Source organism: Pollicipes pollicipes, unplaced genomic scaffold (assembly GCF_011947565.3).
Source record: "Pollicipes pollicipes isolate AB1234 unplaced genomic scaffold, Ppol_2.1 Scaffold_6686;HRSCAF=7923_pilon_pilon_pilon, whole genome shotgun sequence".
NCBI classification, from domain to species: Eukaryota; Metazoa; Arthropoda; class Thecostraca; order Pollicipedomorpha; family Pollicipedidae; genus Pollicipes; species Pollicipes pollicipes.
In genome coordinates, this window is record NW_023596921.1 from 21,017,456 (window position 1) to 21,039,863 (window position 22,408).

Sequence of the window (22,408 nt, forward strand, 5' to 3'; positions counted from 1 at the left end):
GTCGGTATTTGGCTCTGAGAGTGGCAAGATTTCCGTCTTTTCAGGGTTTTATCTGGATTAGTCATCCAAAAATGTCATGTCCTTAATCCTCGCTGGAACGCCGCATAATTCGTATCACTACGCGGTCCGTGAGCCTTTCCTGTAAAGGTAAGACACGCATGCTGCGGACGCGGCATCATGCCAGCAATACGGATGGGTGTAGTTAAACGTGTAACGTATGGCTTGCCTTCTATTGACAGCTCGACGCCCCTTGCCTATCTTTATTTTAGGTTGTTAGAGGTGCAGCTTCCGCATGGACACTGATGACTATCCAAGTAGGGATGGAGAATGCTGTCAAGGACTTGGCTGGCTTGTGCAGGCTCGCTGCGTTTCGCCCGCTGAGCTCACTGGCGGTCGCACGAATCGGCTACAACTGCCACCAATCCTATTTGACGGCTTGGACACCACAAAAAGAATCAAATCAACACCCATGTAAAACGTGGAGTAAAGCTTCCATTTCTGTAGCAATAAAAGGATATTTTCTAAAGTTTTCACATCTGGGGCCTGTCCGTAAACCTAAGTCGTCATTTCAGACACATATCGGGTCGACGCACTCGGGAAGTAACACGACGCTTAGTCTGTTGCACACGGTCGTCTTATTACACTTCTGCCCCACTCAAACATGCTGCTCCACAGTTGCTTTCATACACCCACGTTGAATATGTGCCTGGTTGTTCCGGACCACATGACAATAATTTAAGTGCAACAAGGCGTCATTTGGCAGTCACTCCCCCTGCCGGCGCCAATCGTTGTCGGACAATTACCCCAGCCAAATCAGAGACGCTCCTCGGGTACCGGAGCCGTCTAGAAGTCGAACTTCTTCTCCGGCTCGGAGTAGTCGTAGCCGCAAGGTGCCTTCACCGTTTTCGTCTCGTAGCTGGTCTCCACCACGGACTTCACGACCACTTTCGTCTGGGTGGAGGTCCTGTCCACGATGGACGTGCTCAGCTGGGTCTTGGTGGCACCAGGCAGCTGCTGCGTGGCCGTCACCAGCTGGACGGACGTCTGCACCACCGTCTTTCCTGGCTCGCTCTTCGTCTGCGTCACAGCCACCGTCTCGTAGCCGGTGCTGGTGACGACCTGCGTCACCAAGCTCTGCTGGGTTTGCGTGACCGTCACCTGCACGTTCTTCGTGTCGCTGACCACCCGCTGCTGCACCGACGTCACGGTGGACGTCTGCGTGACCGTCTTGATCTGGACCTGGGTGGAGACGATGGTGCTTCTCACCGTCTGCGTGACCTCCTCGCGGTTCGTCTTGATTACGGTCTGAGTGGTGGTGATGACCTGGGTCTTGTCCGGCTGCTGCACGGCAGTCTCCTTCGTCTCGGTCTGCGAACGCGAGCGACCGGTCAGGCCCCGGAGACCGGGGCTGCATCCCGCCGTGGCCAGACGAGAGCGCTAGCTGCCTACAGGGCGCCGTTCGCACAGAGCTGCGAAGTAAGGTGGTCGCTGCGCCGGGCCCATGACGTGGGTTAAAGCGCACACATGCCAACAAAATATTTCCAATTCAACTGTATGCGCATCTAAGGGGTGATCGGCCCGGCTGCGGCTCGCCTACGTGCCCTCATCTGCTCTGTATGCGGCTTCATCGGAGCAGTGCTAATCTCAATGGAGTGCAAACAATATTCATCAACAACTTACAAACGTCAGCATCTGAATATTGCCGAAAAGCGCATGCTGAAAACGACCCAAATCCCTGTGCCCTGAAGTGATTGAGGGCAAAGTTTCAAAGGAAGCCTGCGAAAGCCTGCCTGAGAGCACTGACCTTGGTCTGAGTGATGGTGTTGACGACCGTCGGACCAGGCACCACCTTGGTGGACGTGATTATCCGCGTGAGAATGTTTGTCCTGATCGAGACCTGGTCAGGGAGGCTGCTGGTCACGACGTTGGTCTTGACGACGGTGTTGGTGCGTGTGACGGTCGCCTGATCGGTGATGGTGCGCGTCACTGTCTGCACCACAGTGGAAGTCAGCACCTTCGTGGCCGTGATCGTGCGGGTCACGTAGTTGGTGGTCACCACCTCCGTTGTGCTCGAAATCGTCTGCACCTGCGTCACGGCATCGCCAACCTGGGTCTTGATGAGCTGCCTCGTCTGGGCCTCCGTGACTGTGCTGATGCTCGTCTTGGTCACGGGCACCGTCTCGGTCACCACGACCGTGCGCGTCACCAGCTGCGGCACCACCTTGGTCTCGGTCTTGTAGCTGGTGATAGCCTTCGGCTGGATCAGGGTGCTGACCTTCTCATACTTTGAGGTTTTGGTCACGTACGCGACTGAGGTGACGTCGACCACTGCTTTGCAGGGCGGCAGGTAGTCACTGCCGGGGTACTGAGGCGCCGCGTAACAAGCGGCCAGCAGGCCGGCCAGCAGGATCAGGCGACTCATTCTGAAACGGCGCAGCCCGGTCACCTTTCGGCGCCAGTGGCCGCTCCAAGACTAACACGCTGGCCATCACACGATGTCAGGTTCCGACAATGCGCGCTTAAAGCTGAGGGAGAGGGGCTCGAACGTGAAGAAGCTTTGGTGGGATAGCCAATGGGTTTGACAGCGATGTTAGCTTTGTGACCTTTGAGCGGGTTTTCGCTTGCCTGAATTTGTTCTAGTGGATGGTTTAGTGTTCAAGAGTGGGGAACGGTGAGGCGCGCACAGAGACAGAGACATCAAGAAACTCAGCACCACCCCCAACTGCCAGGATAACAGCGCACGCGTAAGCATGACACACAGGAGCGGTCAAAATCCCGTCCTATGTCAATCAAGAACAAGTGCAGATAACACACACGAATGAAACAGGCGTATTGTTGGCGCGGCTGAAAATTTGTCGCCTCTTGTTCTCACGCTTACCTGAGTCCATCCACTTCGCAGGTGGCACCCCCGCAGTCCAGTAAATTTGCCGGTGATTTCGTATAGCATATGGTCTTTCGGTTCCCTTAGATTTATTAATTTCCAGAGCATGAAATTGCGGCGGAACGGCCACAGCGCATGACAAAATGGTCATGTGGTCACAACAGGCACATATTCAACGTGGGCAGCAATCGTTCAGCACACTCATAACTTATACCCTCTCATCGCTCGGCGCTCGTGCGGCGCTGTCTCGGTCTTGATGAAGGCCGGCGTCCGTGGCGTCTAGATCAGCAGCGGGTTCTCCGGAGTGTCGTAGTTGTAGCCCTTGCACGACTCCGTAACCGTGGTCACCTTGACGACCTTCGACGGCTGAATCTTGGTGGAGGTGACGACCTCCACACCGGTCTGGTACACGGTCGTCGTCTGAGTGAGGGTCACGTCCGGGCCGGGCACGCGCAAGGTGGTCGTCTGCGTCTGGGAGAGGACGCGGACCACGTCCTTGCCCGTGACTGTGTTGATGACGGTCCGCGTCTGGGTGACCACCACCGGCTTGGTGGAGATCTTCGTCTGAGTTTGCGTCACGTACTCTGGTACCGTCTGCGTAACGGTGACGACAACGGTAGAGACCTTCGTGCTGACCACGGTGCGCGTGGCGTATGCCGGCTGCGTCTGGGTGATGACCTGCGGCACGGTGACCAGATCCGTCTTGGTCGCAGTGTCTGTGATGGTGATGGCCCTAGTGTTGACGGCGGTCTTGATCTGAGTAATGGTCTTACCAGGCAGTGTCTCCGTCAGCGTGACAGTGATGTACTGCACCTTGGTGTCAATCTTGGTCACGGCGGGCAGCTGCGAGGATGCCACCTTGGTCTGCACCAGCTCGCTGGTCTTGATCTGCTCCACCGTCTTGCCAGGCACGACCAACGTGCTGGTGGAGTAAATCAGCTTCTCCACATTCTTGGTACCCGTGTTGGTGACCTTCTTGGTCGCGGTCTCCTGTTTCGAGACCACCTTGTCTGCGTCACCCTCCAGCGTCTTGAGCTGCTCCTTGTTGAGCACGCTGACTTCGCTCACCACCTTGGTCCTCGTCACGGTGATCGTCGGGCCCGGCTGGCTGACAGTCTTGGTCACGGTCAGCTGGATGGCGCGCGACACAACGCTCGACTCAATGACCTGCTTGGTCTCGCTCGCGGTGTTGGTGACGCTGATGGTGCTGGGCACGACGCTCGTGACGGTTGACGTCAGCAGCACCTGCTGCGTGACCACCGACGTCAGCACGCGGGTGACGGTGTTTGTGACCACCTTTGTCTCGGTGTTGAAGATGGTTTTGGGCTCGGGACACGCGGGAGGCAGGTAGGCGCCGGGCACCTCAAGCTGGCCCGCCGCCAGAGCCACCAGGACGGTGGAGGCCAGAATACGCCACATTCTGGAACAGAGGAGTTACATGGGCGGAGTCAGTGATTGGACCTTATGGCTGTGACTCACGCTAAGCAACGCGTTGGGCGATGGGCAGCAAAGTCCAATCACTTCTCACACCGGCATGTAACTCGCTCTGTCCCAGATGCGGGCGGACGTAGGCTTATCAGCTCGCCAGGCGTGAGAAGGTGGATGGACTTTATCGCCCACAGCGACTTCCACAGGCACGATGTGATGAACAGGAGTGTGGGTGGCCAAGCTCCCGCAAAGTTGTAAATCCTTATACTTGCTCCGTCAGCCATGTGACAGAGAATTTACGTGACCAATCTTATAATTTCTTTCGCTTGTCGTTTGGTGGGCGTTCCACACATGCAGGCCTCTAACACCTGCATAAGTTTCGTGCTGGACGGCGACGGGTGAACCAGGCCGCCCCGATGCACAGTTGGTAGTGTGGGTAACTCAGGTACCTTCGCTCTCCTTCCCCTCTCTTAAAAAATTGGGTACCTCCCAAACGAGCATGCTTCAGCCAACAGCATTTTCTTGTCCTATTTTAGGTCGAGGGTGCGTAAGTCGTTCTGTGGGTACCAGGGCACCCACAGAACGACGAACCCTGACGACTTCAATCTGTAGACAAGTAACTGCACAACTCTCCTCGGGCGCTTCTACTTCTACTACTTTTCCTTCTACTACAAATGCATTCTGCAACCTGGTACAGTGTTTGAACTCGTTCAAACCACTAGCCAGGCCAGCGGGAGAGAGACGGTAGTCATGCAACATCCAGGGGCAGTGCCCATGCACTCACCACTGCCCCTGTAACATCCATGGGTAGTGGTGAGTGCAGAGCGGTCACACTGCCCACCACAGAACAACAGAAAAGAATGTTGAAAAAAGAACGCAGCTATTCGACACCAATACGGTTTTCATGACGGTCTAGGTTGAACAAGTGCCTTAAAAATATTTTGGAGTGAGCCACGGAATATGTGATTTGATACACATACATCTATTTGATGTGCATAGTTAAGGCCATATACATACAGATACATATATAATTATAGATGTATATGGCCTTAACCATCTAATGTATCATATAATAATGTTGTGAATACATGGGAAAATAATCAACGTACTGCAAGTTTATGACGCAGGAAAGGCATTGTTCAACGAGAGTGGCTCGAGCCAAATGTCTTTGAGAATGCGTAAACTGAATAATCACGGGCAGAAATTTGGAATGATAAATTACACGTCACGCAAATCATGAATATCTCAAAAGCGCCATTACAGACAAAAGATTCTCAGGGACTGCCACCTTCAGTTAACAAAAGCGCGATAATTTTTGATTTCATGTAAGCAAGAGAGACTTTAACCCGGTCTTTCGGCATTAAAAGTCACGAGCAAGATTGCATATACTGAAGTTTATCGGCAATTAACCTTCGATGAGGTGCTGCTTAAAGGATATACTCAAGCCAGCATTGATCACATTGGGAAAACTACACAACCAATACATGTGGAGTTTTCTTAATGTAAAGAACGCCTGCTTCATAAGGTCGTTTTATCACCACCTCCCGGCACATTGAGGGTACCCCCATTATCAGCTCAGCTATTCGCAACTCATCATTGAATGAAATCAACGTTGCTTTATCATTCTTCGCTTCTAGCTCGGTTCTTCCTTCACACGGAATGCTTTCGCCTTGGAAGTCACTAATTCCACCACTTCCACTGACACCTTCACCGCCACAGCTGACGTTAAGTCTCAGACTTCACCAGCGCTACAACCGACTTGCAGTTCAGACTGTGGGGGCACTCACCTAATGATTTTTGTCCGTTCCACTCGACGACGAGCAGAGCAGTTGGCAGCTACCCGAATGTGGTCACTGCAACCGGCCGCAGGCTTTATAGCTGTCCGGCGGCGGCGGCGGCGGCGGCCGGGGGACGTCCGAGGGGGCTGGGTCTCGGCCCTCCGACTCGCGAAGATCAGCCGTTGACCTTGCCGACGAAGAGAGAAAGTGTTGAGATTCCGCGGGCGAGCGCGGTAGGGCCGGCGACAGCGTCATATCTGCCGTCGGGGCGGGAGCTCGCCGGACGTGCTCCCTCTCGGCGCAGCCGGCCAGGGGGCACTTGGGCGCCGAGAAAGCTGGAGGAAAGCTGATCCTGGGGAAGGTCTGGACTGCTAAAGGCGATGCGGAAGCGTGTGAGGCCATGTCGACTGTCGGAAGGGGTCAAGCACACAATGTTGACGGATTTGGGACTGATTGGCTCGTCAAAAAGTGTGCTATCGTATTTCAGCAACTTTTAGACCGGTTTCAGTTCATGGCCATGAACCCATCAATGATTGAGCTGACATGAAATTAACTTTGAAGGATTGCAATTACTGAGCATAGAACAGCTCAAAAGCACCAGCTTTTCCTGGAGAACTTTAGGCTTAGTTAAACATAGAAAAGGATGGCGCAAATTCCACTGAACAAGGTACGTCAAACGTGCGAATGGATCTATCCACATCCAATGTCTCTGATCTGCTGGTCACTTTGGACCCCACATATCAGGACACGTTTGACCAGTTCGCATGCCTTGACCACCTTGAGGTCCCTGGTCCTTTACAGGCACGCTAATTCCGTGCGTCGATCTCTTGACTGTCTCGAGGCAGCGGGCTTGTTTCAAATATCTTGTAAATATTTAGAGGCCTGAGGATCTCTTGGCTGACTCAAGGCCTGTGGAGAGTTTGGAATCCCCTTTTTATTTAGCATTCAGGGGCTGGGCTGATTAAGACAATTTAAGAGCTGACAATCGCGAACCCTAAGATTAGACAAAGTTCCAAAAAGCAACCAAACCGCTTTTTAAAGGCAGTTACTCCCACGCATCGCTAGTGTTTTATGTCTCAACCTCATGAAATGGTTTCGGCCATGGCGGCCTCACTTTACTCTCCTTTGCTTTTAAACCGGAGGCCAACAACCATTTTGGTGTCTTCATTGCATATTGCCCATTGCGCAGTGTTGTTTTGTCGGGCGTATCGGCTACAAAGACCATATCCTTTAACCCTGTTGCTGTGTCGGAATTTCCCTGAAAACTCAGGTCCCATGACCACCTCAATGTTGCTTTTAATAATAAGAGGCGTGCAACCATGTAGGAGTGGAACTCAGTAAGAGCGCATTACGGTGCTTTTTGGCTTCTCATCAGGTGTCATTTATTAAACAAAAGCACATCCAAAGGGCATCTCTCAGGCTGAACATGTAACTGAAGATCTCTTCATAATCTTGAACCCTTTGATCATCTGATATTCCTTGTTTAGATTAGGGCCATTGCACTGAGGGTTGATTGCCAGCTTCGTTGACCCTTCACTAAGAAGTGAGCTTAGAAAGATTCGGTCGACTGAAATAAGTTTTGCGTTAAATAACTAGGCAGTTGTAAAATGTTCTACTGGTTCGTTCGGTACCTGTTGATAGTACCACTACCGATTGAGTCGGTAGTGGTACTATCGATTGTGACAACATTTTGGCCCATATCGTGGGGATTAAAAATGCACAGCAACTCGAACTTGTGTTGGTCAGTGCGCGTCTAGTTGAACTTAGACTTCGACAATCAAAGCATCCCACCCGTTATCAATTCTAACTTTTGAAAACTTTCATGTCGAATTAGATCCCTTTAGCAGTCCGGACTTTGACTACAATCTTTGAACACGGTCATCCCTGACCTATCCTTTTGGATTGGACTATTTCCGTTTAGCAGCAGCTTGCTCCTCTAAGGCGAATGCCTTATCGACTTTGATCCTCATTGGCAATCTTGGGATGTCCTTCTCGGGCCTATGCTGTATGAGTCATCCAGCCGTTGAATCGCTTAAGTCTAGGTTATGAGATCTCTTGCTTGAACTTTTCATTACAATTTGATGCCTTTGCGAACCATCGAATATATTGGGTCAATCGACTATATCGAAAGCCATGGCCATCCCAAGTCACCCGATATGATATCTGACCGCTTGGTTGTCGGCAAACTTTCTTTGTTTCTTTGAACACCTTTGGCCCTTGGCCCCCTTACGACTGCCCGGATCCGCTTGGTCCCCCAGGCTCCCGGACCGTCTTGCATGCTCTTGACCATATAGCGGCCTGTGATCCCTTTTTGTCCTCCGGCATAGTATGGACTCTGGCTTGTGTCCAGGCCCACTGCACCTAGGCCTTTTGACTTTCCAGGTATCCCTTGATAACCAAAACCCCTTGGTCTGCCATTTCGGAGATTTGTTTACCATTTGGGATCGTCCCAAAGCCTATGAGCACCTAAATACGCCATCATCATATAAGATCCCCTACAGATCATGAGTCTTGGAGCCTTTTCATCATGCTGTGCATTTTGATTGCATTGGAGCTCCTTTGCCCGCAGAATTCGTCTGAGCTTTGTTTGACTTGAGGCGTTAAAGGGCTCGTGGCGACCAGCTCCCCTGATCAACAGAGACTACTGACCTCGCGGTCCCCTGGCCGATAGGGACTACTGACCTCGCGGTCCCCCGGCCAACAGAGACTACTGACCTCGCGGTCCCCCGGCCAACAGAGACTACTGACCTCGCGGTCCCCTGGCCAATAGGGACTATTGACCTCGCGGTCCCCCGGCCAACAGAGACTACTGACCTCGCGGTCCCCCGGCCAACAGAGACTACTGACCTCGCGGTCCCCTGGCCAATAGGGACTACTGATCTCGCGGTCCCCCGGCCAACAGAGACTACTGACCTCGCGGTCCCCTGGCCAATAGGGACTACTGACCTCGCGGTCCCCCTGGCCAACAGAGACTACTGATCTCGCGGTCCCCCGGCCAACAGAGACTACTGACCTCGCGGTTCCCTGGCCAATAGAGACTAGCTGATCTCGCGGTCCCCTGGCCAACAGAGACTACTGACCCTCGCGGTTCCCTGGCCAATAGGGACTACTGACCCTCGCGGTCCCCCGGCCAACAGAGACTACTGACCTCGCGGTTCCCTGGCCAATAGAGACTACTGACCCTCGCGGTCCCCTGGCCAACAGAGACTACTGATCTCGCGGTCACCCGGCCAACAGAAACTACTGACCCCGCGGTCCCCTGGCCAATAGGGACTAGGGGCTTCGGGGTGCCCTGACCATTTTGAGACTTTGTACTGATTCGGATTTCTCATTCTCTAGTAACCGCTGAATCGTTTCAGCACTCTTCAACAGCCTGGGAATCCGGCCAACCTGGGCTCGTCGCCCGTCATGCTCTTTCATTTTATGGAGCTCCATTGGCATGTCTGGAGGATTTTGATTGTTTAAAAAAACTCTTAGTAGTCTCCGAGCACCTGGGCAAACTTCGTGGCACGCGCGAGACGTCACGGATATCGGGGACTTCTGACCTAGTTTGTTACATTTTCTGTCTCAGATCCCCCAAATATGTCTTGGGCCCTGATCCGCTTGCTGAGGACATTGTTTGGTCTACAATAGTTGAGGCATTCATCAGATATGATCAAACAAGCTCACTTATAACTATTGATATATGTTTTCAAAAAAGACAGCTTCAGAAAGGACAATTGTCTGTTTAGTAAATATGCTCCTCAATGCGCCGGGGTTTGATTACGTCGTCGTACCTTGCACAACCTTGTTTGACGGCCAGTTGACAGCTATTATATCTGGAAATCGCGTTCACGACCGCCAGATATGAGCGCCTCGACAATATATCTTTTTCTTCATCGCTGCATGGCTTATGAAATAGCAGGATTTGGGTGACGCTATTCTAACGTCATGAATGCCAAGGCGACTGAAACACTCTCCCTGATATACCTTTCCTCATCTTCGCGGCCGTGTGACTCAGAAACTAGGGGGACCAAGATCGTAAGAAGGTCAGGACTGTGAGCTACGACGAAAGGTATTTAAGAAGAATATTGCAATTCAAAGCCGAAACATGCCCTTTAATGGTGTGAGAGTGAAAAAGTTTGAAGCGGGGTATAATCTCTGCCTTCTTCGTCTAACCAGTGATTCCGCAGGTTCCGATTGCAAGCCTTTCAATTTGGTCTGCGTTACAGAGCACCCATCCGAGACACTCTAATACGACTTTAAGTAGGGCTTAAGCATGTTTTCGCCGCACCTAGCTCGGATCGTAACCAGTCCAGCGTGCCTCAGGCGGTCAAGGTATCCCACATAGCCAATGGACAGGAGCCGGACGGATGAAACAATGAGATTCGAATGCGCTGGTGTGGATGCTACGAACGTTAAGTGCGCTGAGGGAATACGCAAGTATCCGGGACCGATCATAAAATGGAGGTGACAGCCATTACCGAACACTCGTAGCTTTGCTGCAAGCCGCCTCACTTACATAAGATGGTGCAACAAAATCCAGGTGGAAATGAGGTGTTAGGTAGACGCCTGTCGCTTGCAAAGAACATACTTCCAATCGATTTTACAAAAATAAGGATACGGGCTGCCTTTCCTTAAATTTGGGACCCTGAGAGGCGTTTGCATAGGTCTACTTGAGGAGCATTAGTTATGTCCTTAAATAGCACTGACCGATTTTCACCTGGTCCATTTTATTTGTGTCGACACACTTTTACCTTTTCGTTAAATTTATGCCAAAACAAGAGAAAAAATTAACGAAAGGACACTTCAGGTTGAATACGTGCATCTTTTCTTTGAAACTGCAGGGCATTTTTTGGTACAGTGAACTCAGCGTTCATCATATCCTGAAAAGGGGAATGTCCGTTTGCATGATGTACATTTTGCTTACAGGGGATATACTTTCTTTGTGCCCAACGTTTTCAACCGGGGTGGAGATTTCCCACAAGAGTGGATTGCAAGAAGGCTCCTGGGGGAGGTCTCGATGAAGCCAGATCATACCCGAGTTAAAAAAGAAACCGTCCAGGCAGCACCAACAGGCAGGCGCTGACTGAAAAATGATGTCATACCATCAATGCTTAAGTAGCTAAAAACAAACCGAGTGTTCCCACTGACATGAGGTGTTTAGGTGCGAATTGGGTACCAAAACAAGTTTTATTTGAATAGCCCGAATGTATCCTGCTGTTTGCAACACCTCTGTGGACATATCGACCGTGTTCATAAAAGGATGCAATAATACACGTGGCTGTTGGTTACTAGATTTCGTTTTTGGTTCAGAGGAAATAATAACTTGATTTATTTGATCTATTTGGAAATGGGCCCAAAACAGTTAGAGGCACTGCTTCAAACTGTTGTGACGCACCTCATCTCTCTGCTGGTGCTCGTTACCAATTTCTGAGTAAAGATCACTGAGTTTTCGACTAAGGTATCATCCTTCAACAGGTGCTCGAACCTTTTGGGCACTGAACCTAGCTGATGTAAGGTTAATTCAACCTCGTAATTTCTGCACTCGATATCCGACAAAGAATGTCATCATCCATTCCGAAAAAGACATATCAGGTAGTCATCTTGACAGCAACAAGGTCCTTATTCGGAATGTGCTAAGGCTGACAAGTGCGCTTAACTACTTTAGAAGCTGCGGGGTGTCCCGCTGCCTTTTTTTCGTTTTCGATGTGAGAACTAGTACGGCGGAGTAAGTAAGGGATGATTTCAGTTATTCACGTTATGTTGGCAACTGTTGACGACTGTAACCAGCTGCCTCCTATTCACGTCGCGCTTTTTACTTAAAACGGTCTGCTTCAACCCCCCTGCTTATTGACGACCGGATCAAGAGAATGCTATCGATTAGAGCTACGCCATTTGGCTCAAAGCAGCTAACATGCCATTCTTAAAACACCTACCCGAAAAATTGCTTAATTTCATTTAACTTGTACTGGGGTGTTAGAGATGCGAATGGAATGGATTGTGTTTCACTGGATTCTCTGTGCGGGGTAGGCAGCATAGACCCTCTCCAGCGTGTGTGTGTGTGTGTGCGTGTGTGTGTGTGTGTGGTGTGTGTGTGTGTGTGTGTGTGTGTGTGGTGTGTGTGTGTGTGTGTGTGTGTGTGTGCGTGTGGCGTGTGCGTGTGCGTGTGCGTGTGTGTGTGTGTGTGTGTGTGTGTGTGGTGTGTGTGTGTGTGTGTGTGTGTGTGTGTGTGTGTGTGTGTGTGTGTGTGTGTGTGTGTGGTGTGGTGTGTGTGTGTGTGTGTGTGTGTGTGTGTGTGTGTGTGTGTGTGTGTGTGTGTGTGTGTGTGTGTTCTTTTTCTTGCCTATTTTTTTTGCTTGGGACTCTTGAACATCAGTTCGGCAGAGGAAGTTGCAGGCCACTGTTTTTTTGGGAGACATCGGCTATGCGTGGAGGACAGCCATTGCTAGTTTCTGTACTGTCCTTTCATCGTGTTCCGTTATGGACTTAATGTCGAGATTTATTCACAAAATTATTTACACCATGAAGTGGGGTAGGCCACCAAAAAGACGGGCTCAGATATTGCAATATTTGGAGATCGCTGGCGCAATGCAGTTTTGTTTTTGTTTGTACAGTGCAACGGATTATTCCGAACGTTTCCACAATACGCGTGTGCGCCAGTCTTTAAACAGAAAATACATGCATCATAGGTGGCTTCAGGTCCTGTGCTCGGGGTGAGGAGGGGGTAAGTTGCGCGATTTCAAATGAAAGGAAAGGTGCGTGGTATACCTCCGCCTTATTTACGGGCAAAACTGTGTTGATGAATCGCAATGTAGTCGTATAGATGTTTTATGCTGCGTATGGATCATCTATGCAAGCAAGCCTCACCAAGTGTATACCTCCTGTATTTTCAATGGCAAGAGCCATCTCTAGGAATGGAACCAGCAATCTCTCCTCTGCAGGTACTGTGCCATCAAATGCCACGCATTGTTTGAGCAGTCCAGCGCGCAATAGACCCACCCGATATACTGATCTCAGTCCACCAATGCTTGTAGCATTGCATTGTTCCCATATGAAATGAGGAACTACATGTGCATTGCAAAATATATGTAGTATAACAAACAACCGCAATATTCCGCGGGGTTTCCGCGGGCCCTTTAAATGGTAGGCTAAGACAGAACATTGCTGCCGATGGTGGTCTCATACTTTGTAAGCAAATCCGCTATGTGCAATAGGTGAAACTCTACAAATTTTGCTTACAAATGATGTGTCTGATATCTACAGCACTCCAAGTAAAAGTAAAGTAAAGCATGCAATTGTAACTTTAAAATCATCACTTCATGCCCGCCCTGCAACCCGCTTATTATATTATATTTGGGTTATCAGCTTAAGATAATTCGAAATTTTTTTACATTCCAGGTTAAATTGCGTCTTTATGCTGCATATCGATTGCTGAACATAGCCATCCACATCCTAGATAAAGACCCCAAATTGTGTTATGAACGGTAGATGTATTAATCGTTTTCTGTGTTAAACAAATGAAGCTCGTTTCATGCTTGCCTCAAAAATGACCATCCAGAGACGATGCGGCGCCACCAAAACACGGAAACCCGGCCCACTTCGTCGTTGTTATGCGGTTGTTACTCTAAGTAAATGCAACGGAATTTCTTTTAAAACCGTGCTTAGATAGACTTTGTGATGTTCACATACAAGAAGTTGGGAAAAGTGCATTCTAATCCGACTACTCATCTCGATGTTTGAAGACAGCTCAATTTATGCTTTGCTTTATAAAAATGAGGAATTGAGGTGAAAGCCTTCAAGCAGTAAGTTTAGGCGCTTTCTGTTGCGCAACGTCTTCTGCTGCCTGGCTTTGTACGTACACTATGGGCAAATGGAAAGTTGCTGGATTTGCTCGCATCGCATTTTTACGACATAACTTTTTCATTTAAACGCGATATGATAAATGAAACGCGTGTTTTTGCGCATTTGCCCAGCCACATTGTAGTCACACGATCGTACAAATTTCTTCACCAAAAGCCATATTTGACAATGGGTACAGCGGCTCGCATACCGAGCGACATTGTTCAACGCCGCTACCGTCCATTGCAAGCACTCCCAGAAGACCAGCGGCGTTCAAATTGCTTCGTGGGTGGTAGGCAGGGCTAAGTCCCAGTCTAGTCTTGATGTCGTATCTGAGTCTGGATGCCGTATCTGATCGGGCCGCCGCTATCGTACAAAAAATATTTGATACGAGTCAAAGTCGGCAAACCCATGGCTTGCGGTAGAGCCGTAATGAGTTGCCGCTCACGAAACCGTATACTTATATCAACCGACCTCACTGTCTCCTTTCAGTGGTAACTTTCTTTGTCCAATGGCCAGACATTTCGTGGCACAAACGCATCCAGAGGAAAAGCTTTTGGCTAACCGATGCTGTGGGGAAATTCAGTTCGGTGGTTCATTCTCTTCACGGCAAGTCATCATGGCGCGGGAATTCGTGCAGTGTCTGTATATGTGTATGTGATGCACACACGCATCCTGAGCAAACGTTTCGACTTCAGTATTGTGACGAACGGATTATTCATGATTGTGAGAGCTGCGGCATTGCCTTTCCAGGTATCCCAATGTCGGCTCTTCTCATGGTGTCACGAATAGCGCAAAAGTATAAAACATATATGCGTGGCGATCGCTCACTGGCCTCGTGATAGCAATTAGCTATTTCTTCAGTTTGTTGGGACAGGTTATTGATCCGACTTATTTTCTGAGGACTTTATTGTCAGAAATTCAAATGTCAAATTCGGGACTAGACGATGAGCTCGCTGTCGATTAACATGCTATGCAATCGTCAACTTTTCAACGGGTTCATGGCAATCTTAAATCCCGTAAACTTTGGATCAAGATAGTCTGCCATAGTCTTCTACAATGGTGAAGCCCATGGCCGTAAGATTGATTACACAGACGTTGTATGATATCCTGTTATGCCTGAGACTGCTTCATTTTTCCATAGCCATGCAATGACAGACGCAGGGGCTCTGCGATGCAGAAAACCGCGCCATGACTTGACGAGTGACGGCACAATTCATCTTGACATGTCATTATCACCATAGCCTGTACAGTCGAGAGAGACACAGCCCTTCTACCACGGCTGCCGGTGAGCACCGGCTCGCGCCTCCTCTGAACAGCCTCCGCCGCGGGCGACGGCGTGCAGGCGGCGACGGCGGCGGCAGCGGCTTGGCACGGCGGTCGAGCGGCCCAGTCGCCGCTCGGTATGCATCCGCGGATCTGGCGCCGCCGGCAGCAGATCCCCCAGCAAGGTTGGCGGCCTCAAGGCCGGCCGGCCGGCAGCGAAGGGGCGCTGACGGGACTTACATGGGGCGCCGTCCGCCCCTCCCCCTGCGCCAACATATCGCAGCCAGAGAACGGCGCCGTCGACCCGGCTGCTCCCTCCCCTCCCCTGCGCCGAAGCCTCTCTGCCGATGACCGAGCACGGCACTGCCGGCCGTTCTGCAGCCGTGCTCCCCACGCGGGCGCCCTCTCCGTGGCGTCAGATGCACGGGAACGGCCAGGGCGCCGCGCTCCGTGACGTCAGATGCACGGGAACGGCCAGGGCGCGGCGCTCTTCGTGGCGTCAGATGCACGGGAACGGCCAGGGCGCGGCGCTCTCCGTGGCGTCAGATGCACGGGAACAGCCAGGGCGCGGCGCTCTCCATGGCGTCAGATGCACGGGAACGGCCAGGGCGCGGCGCTCTCCATGGTGTCAGATGCACGGGAACGGCCAGGGCGCGGCGGCCGAGGGGCTGGCGCAGCGTCGCTATGTCGCGATGTTGTTGAGCGCTTCCTTGTCGGTGGTGGAGCGCTGCGGAGCGGCGATGGACGGTTCGTCGGTGGTGGACTACTTCGGAGCGGCGATGGACGGTTCGTTGGTGATGAGCTACCGCGGAGCGGCGGTGGACGGGTGGTCGGTGGTGGACTACTTCGGAGCGGCGGTGGAGACGGTTCGTTGGTGATGAACTACCGCGGAGCGGCGGTGGACGGTTCGTCGGTGGTGGACTACTTCGGAGCGGCGGTGGACGGTTCGTCGGTGGTGGACTACTTCGGAGCGGTGGTGGACGGTTGGTCGGTGGTGGGACACTGCGGAGCGGCGGTGGACGTTGGTCGGTGGTGGGGTACTGCGGAGCGGCGTTGGACGGTTGGTCGGTGGTGGATTACTTCGGAGCGGCGGTGGACGGTTGGTCGATGGTGGATTACTTCGGAGCGGCGGTGGACGGTTCGCCGGTGGTGGACTACTTCGAAGCGATGGTGGACGGTTCGTGCCACGTCATGACTCAGCTAGCGGGTGCATCTCCACCACGGGCGCCCCACGGATGTCCTTCGAAATGCATTACAGTTGCAAGTCCATAATGCAAACAGCCGGATGACTGTTGAAAGGGCATGCGTTCTACATCAAGTGCTGTTACCACAATCGGCGCCGAGTGGAAAAGTAATTGATGGTAGGCACTGGGTGCCGTTCGTTTGCGACAGCATCTCCCGTTTTGCGAAACACGTCGTTCCAGACTCCTGCGCATTGCATTCTCTGGTTTTTACAGATCAACGACACATGCCACTTGCCCAGCCTTGGATGCAAATCTCTCGGGCTGGCGAGCGTGGTTTGGGGCTCGGAGATGGCCCGTCGCCGCGACTTCTGGGCGTCTGGACACTGGACGGCGGTGCAGTCTGGGGAGCGAAGCGCCGGAGAAACCGTAGCCCCTGTAGGCTGTAACAGAGCTGTGTACGCATAACCAGACAAGCGTTCTCCGGCCACCGCGTCTTGAACAACCTTCTGACGGAGCACTAGAGCAAGGGGCCCTAGTGCTGAGACACTTCAGCGGCCGCCAGAATCAAGGCTCGGAACACCAGACGCCCGATCTCAGCGCTATGGCCACGGTCGGCCGGTACGTTGCATGAGTGACGGACGCTCTTGCCAGCAGATCGGCATCTGTGAACTTCAGGGATCGGGCTGGCCCGGGCTAGCCGATCGCTGGCCGGCATCGCCGGCAGCGACCGGGATCCCGATAGGATCGCCGCGGCGCCCACCGTGCGAGCGCCGAGCTTATCTCGCGGGGAACTCGGCGTGGCCCGCCAGACACCCGTCCGTCACGGCACGGAGGGGATGCAACAGCACCCATCAAGGACGCACGGCAGCACGGGTCCTTGCTCAACCATCGACCAGAGGGGGGGGGGGGGGGTACGCGTAGGCAGCAGGGCTCGCCGCCGCTGGTCGTCGTGTGGTCGGGAGAGACATGACCTGCGCGAACCTCAGGCGGCAGTGTTAGCACGGGACCGCAGCCCACGCCGCAACCCTGCCGCACGGACGGGGTTCGTGGGAGACGCGGCTTGTCTCAAGGGGACGCCTGACGGCGCCGCCTCTTAAGCCGCTAATGACGTCAGGGCCCTACCTTGGCTTAACTGCATGGTTTCGCCGTCTGGGCCGAATCATGCAGTTAGATCCTTGCCGTCCTGGCCAGCTACCCGCCATGTGTTCTGTATCTAGGCCAGAAGGGCCTAGATGCAGTTGATGCAGCCTAGGTACAGCAATCCCTTGCATACGTCACTAACCAACGGCAGGGCTGGAGGTGTACATGAATCGTTCCTACCGACTGTCTCGCGCTCTCTACACCCGCTACCTCCCACCGTAGACCAAATACGTCTCTAAAAACAGGAAACATGAGATTCCACAACTTGCATCTATACAGCCGTGCCACTTAGATTACCATCGCTTTGGGTCCGGGTGATAGTGGCTATAATATTTGTATTTTTACCCATATTATATATATATATATCATATATAACATGGGATATCATATACAACATGTATCCCGGGCAATGCGCCAAATGGCAACATCAAGGTACGCATACCCCCCTGCCGAAAAGTGGAATGTCTGGCTGTCTGTGTGGAACGACCTGATCGACAAACAGATGTCATCCGCTCGGATAAAGATACGAAATCCGCCGAGTCCTGGGTAAGTCAGAATGAAGACCTTCATATCATATCAGAATAACTACCTCCAAGCCTTCATTCTTTAAGCAAACATTCATCAGCTCAAAGAACGCTCACTGGAAAAAACGCATGCAAGCACATTGTATTTGCCGAAAAAGCCGGACCCCGAAACACTTGTCACCAGTCCAACCTATTCTGCGTGGGCGGATCACCTGCACCAGCATTCCGCGTCTATGGGGCTCAGCACAGCTTAGACGCTGAGTCCCGCCGCCAGGGAAGGGGAGGATACGCCGCCTCGGCCCCCACACGTGTGTGCGAGTTCTGTGTGCGTGACACCCGCTTCTCTTTCTGAGCCGTCTAGCGCGTTAAAGCAGCTGGGGACACCGAAAGCCAGAAGTGTAGACGGGGGCACCGTGCATTTGATCACATTGGCACTCCCTGTACTCGCGCCTCGTCTTCTTTGCACGGTGTTAATAGCTCGCTAATGTCCGGAAATGCACCGCTTGGATGCAAAACAGCTGCCGTGACGCCTTCGTTTAAAAACGGCGATCAGAATGGCCAAAATAAGTTTGGCATATTTCGATCCAGGCAGTGAAAGGAAAGCTTTGCGAACAAATAGTCGGCAACCAGCTTGTTGCATACTTGCCAAAACATTGCGTCGGATGTCCCGAGCAGCATGGCTTTTGCCCAGGTCAGTCCGCAGGGTCGGCGAGGTCAGCACGGTCAGCTTGCCAATCAGTCATATGGATCGCGGCTCGATCACAACGCTGCCGACGACCGACACGTCGAAAGCTTTTGACAGCGTTCAGCATTCCGGCTCCTGCAGAAGCTTGGGTGGTACGGGTTAACAACCAATGGTTCCTTGGTCGGCGTGAGGGCCATTTGCAGCGTGTTTAAGTGGTGAAACTTCACTTCCGGTGACATGCGGCGTAGCCAGGGAAGCATTTTGGGACCGATTTTGCCTATGCTCTTTTCTTATGACCTGTCTTGTTATATTCACTGTCGGCAACTCATGATGTGTGCTGACGACGCTCAGCTTATTGATGTAGAGCTGCAGCAAATATTGGCCACTTTCAGGGCAAGAGTGGGGATCACCCTTAGCATTAGTTTAATCAAAATCGTCCCAAAATTAGTCCTTGCAAAACTGATCTGCTTGTAAAATCTCCACAAACTTCGAAGAAATTTTTAGGTTTACTTTGACCAGGCAAAAGTTAACCTTCACCTTCGGTGAAGGTTCTTGGAGCTGATGTTGATGCTATCCTAGATTGGGAGCGTCGGGTATCTGCCACTGTGAAAAAATGTTGTTCGATTTTAGTAGGTTTTATCAAAATGAGCCATCAGCTACCACTTGAAACTAAAAAAATTGTGCTTGAAAGGCACGTTCTTCCCACATAACATACTGCCTCACAGCACGGGGGGATGTTATCAAACACAAAAACATGGGATCCAAAAATCGTTGAAATCTCACGCTAGAATTATCAGTAGAACCAAAAAAAAATCATCTCCAGCCCCGAAAACGCTCGGGCGGCGAAACATGAATGGCCTTTGAGCAGAGCACGACCTTCTAGCTCTCGACCACCTACTAAGCACACCAACGGCGCCAGAGAGCTTAATTCCCTCGTGCGCGCTCTGATGTATCTGTCCACACAAACGGCGCCAGAGAGTCGAACTCTCTTGTGTGCGCTCTGGTGTATCTGCCCACACAAACGGCGCCAGAGAGTTGAATTCCCTTGTGTGTGCTCTGGTGTATCTGTCCACACAAACGGCGCCAGAGAGTTGAATTCCCTTGTGTGTGCTCTGATGTATCTGCCCGACCTACGCGAGGCTCTGAAAGCCTTCTATTACGGGCTCCAAGTGTCCAAACTGAACTGCCTGCCGATCATTGGTGTGTCGCACCACTTGCACGTGGAATCGTTTAACGCCAAATGTAACGGTTTTAGCATTAGCAAGGCGTTTTCAAGCAGGTGCACCGGACTGTTAACCGGTCGATTGTGCCAACCCTAGAGCCTAGGTGCTTTTTAACTTAAAAATGGCGTGCTCGCACGTAAATTGTGTATGAACTGACTAATAGGTTTTGTGCTATGTTAGGTACATTTAATGACTCGAAAATTGGAAAACCACGCTTTGAATGTTTTCACCAACGCATACATACATACACCAGTAACGTAAAGATTGCGTCAGCTGATTTTGTGGTGAACCGTATCCACCATTTTGCAAGCCAACTGAACCGATATACAGACGTGGTTATTTCACACAAATTTCCGTCATTACGGCGTCACAATTTTAAGGTTACTTCGGTCATTCGTGATAGTAGAGTGGTAGTGCTCTTGCCAGAACGTCATATTCGAAGTCCAACTTCCCACGGACTTGAATTTGAACCAGATGAATGCACACGCGCCGGTGGGAAGGCCTTCAGCAGTCGGTTTTGTAATAGGAAATGCCGGGATATCGGCATGCCTCCAGGACAAGTCGTTCAGTTTGTTCATACCAGAAGAAGTTACCCATTGTTTGCTCCTACTAAAAGCGGTTACTCATACTTTGCTCCTGCTAAAAGGGGTTACTCATACCTTGTCCCTATCAGAAAGAGTAACACTTTGCATACCTTTATGGCTATTTTGCAAAACTTCACACTAAGCCCAGGCGAATGCCAAGATAGGGTGACTCTTTTTGACATTTTTGCTTCAGATGCACGATTCTCAGGTATCATTTAATGCCCTTTTCTTTGCACTGAGGTGGTCTTTGCGCTGTTGATCTCAAATGCGACAAGGCTGTGCCCGTGCCATGACGACTATGTCTTGTTTAATTCAACGCACTTTTTTGCACATTTCAGGCTGGTGCTCCAACACGAGTCAGAACACAGCCTTTCTATACATAAAGGGGCATTATTTCTCTACTACCTTGCCGGGGCTTTGTACTTCCACTTTGTTTTTTCCATGGAAGCTAATTTTGGCCGACAAGCTCGGGCTTGGTCACGTGTTTTGCATATTTTTCTTTTACATGCGGTGCTGTTTTGACTACAGCATTATAGCGTGCCGGCACCAGGCCGTCCGTGTGATCATTGCAACGGTGGAGAGATGAGATTGAAGATGCTGCAAGCGGAGCAAAAGCATATTTGGTAAAGTGAGTGAAACAAACCCAGGTATAGTTTCGACGTGAAATATCTCTGAATGTAAGCACCACTTGTGGGCAGTAGACTTAACCAGGCTCTGAAAGGGCACTCTGCAGTTATTCACTTCCTATCCGAGGTGAAGCACTCATGCCGTATCATGCCATCATCTGCTGCTCAAGCTGCATCTGCTGCGACTGTTTATATTGCATAAATGACGGCACACAGGTAAGACCCTTGGCATTTTTAGCGTCTCAAATGCATATATACAGCAGATATGCAGAATTTTATCCCCAAACGGGTTAGGAACGGGAAATGTGTGGTTTCCGATGAACTTGGCGATAAAGCTGTCTGTTTGCTGTCCGATCTAGGCGATATTGGCCGTTTGAAGCCTGGTGACTCTGTGCCGGTCCGGTCTCGCCTCCCAGCGGCCGCGGCTTGGACGAGCCGGCCGGCGTCGGCCGAGCAGAGGCGGCGACAAATGTCAGCGTGTTCCTCCACGGCGGGGTCTTACAGTGATCTTGTAAAGCGCCTTACCAAAAACAAGAATAATGGGCACAAGTAATGCACAGCTTTACGAACCTCTCAGGACATGACAAGTAGTTAAATGCAAAAGCATGAGCATGCATGGAACAATGCAGCCTCTCTGGCTGATGCAACGTCTCCAGCGACCGCAGCTTGCATTGCGGTACACACGTGCATGGCACGGTCTGCTTGTGTCGGAGAGTCGTTTACCTCTCCGTGCGACTGACTTCAAACGCGGGGCGGTAGTACGTTCACTGCAATCACGTTCAGACAGAAACGAACATGGCTTAAATGCCTTCAAATGGCCGTTCCATCCCGCAACTTAAGAGCCGGTTTTACGCCACCTTGATCAGTTACAACGCCAGCAAGTCATCTACTCGCATCCACACCCTGAATGAGATTCGCTGCCGACACGTGCACCGCGCCCCCTACTCCGCACCCCCTGCCCACAGGCATTGTTCCTTCGAGCCCCCACTTGCGGAATGTGTGCGCTTCTTCTGATCTTTCCTCACTCTGGCAAGCACATCAGGTTTTGATTTTAAAGGTCCTAGACTTACGCATAAATCTACACGGAAACAGCTAAGCTGTAGAACCGTGGGTTGTGGTGTAGCACGATAGCGAAACAAGAAACGTGTTATTTCTGTGTGAACGGTACCTGCAGTCTGCTTCCGTAGACGTACTTTAAGCGATTGAACACTGCTCTCCGCCAAACCCAGGGCAGTTTCAGACGTGCAATCCTTTCCATCGACGGAATG

At 51.4% G+C, this 22,408-nt stretch overlaps 1 protein-coding gene across 1 annotated transcript; it reads right to left on the bottom strand.

The window, feature by feature from the left end:
• Positions 1–616: 616 nt before the first annotated feature.
• Positions 617–6,153, bottom strand: LOC119107219 (cell wall protein IFF5). Its single transcript, XM_037230621.1, has 3 exons — positions 6,097–6,153; positions 1,805–2,423; positions 617–1,368 (listed from the first exon to the last, which is right to left on the bottom strand). Exons 2-3 carry the CDS (start codon positions 2,420–2,422, stop codon positions 844–846), a joined length of 1,143 nt encoding a protein of 380 aa, XP_037086516.1. The 5' UTR covers position 2,423; positions 6,097–6,153; the 3' UTR covers positions 617–843.
• Between the last annotated feature and the right edge of the window lie 16,255 nt (positions 6,154–22,408).

Bases quoted from the DNA above. Each gene is read 5' to 3' on its own strand.
- LOC119107219 (XM_037230621.1), bottom strand. From the start codon at position 2,422: ATGAGTCGCCTGATCCTGCTGGCCGGCCTGCTGGCCGCTTGTTACGCG. The intron at 1,369-1,804 runs GTCAGTGCTCTC...TCGCGTTCGCAG, and splicing joins ACACCATCACTCAGACCAAG to ACCGAGACGAAGGAGACTGC.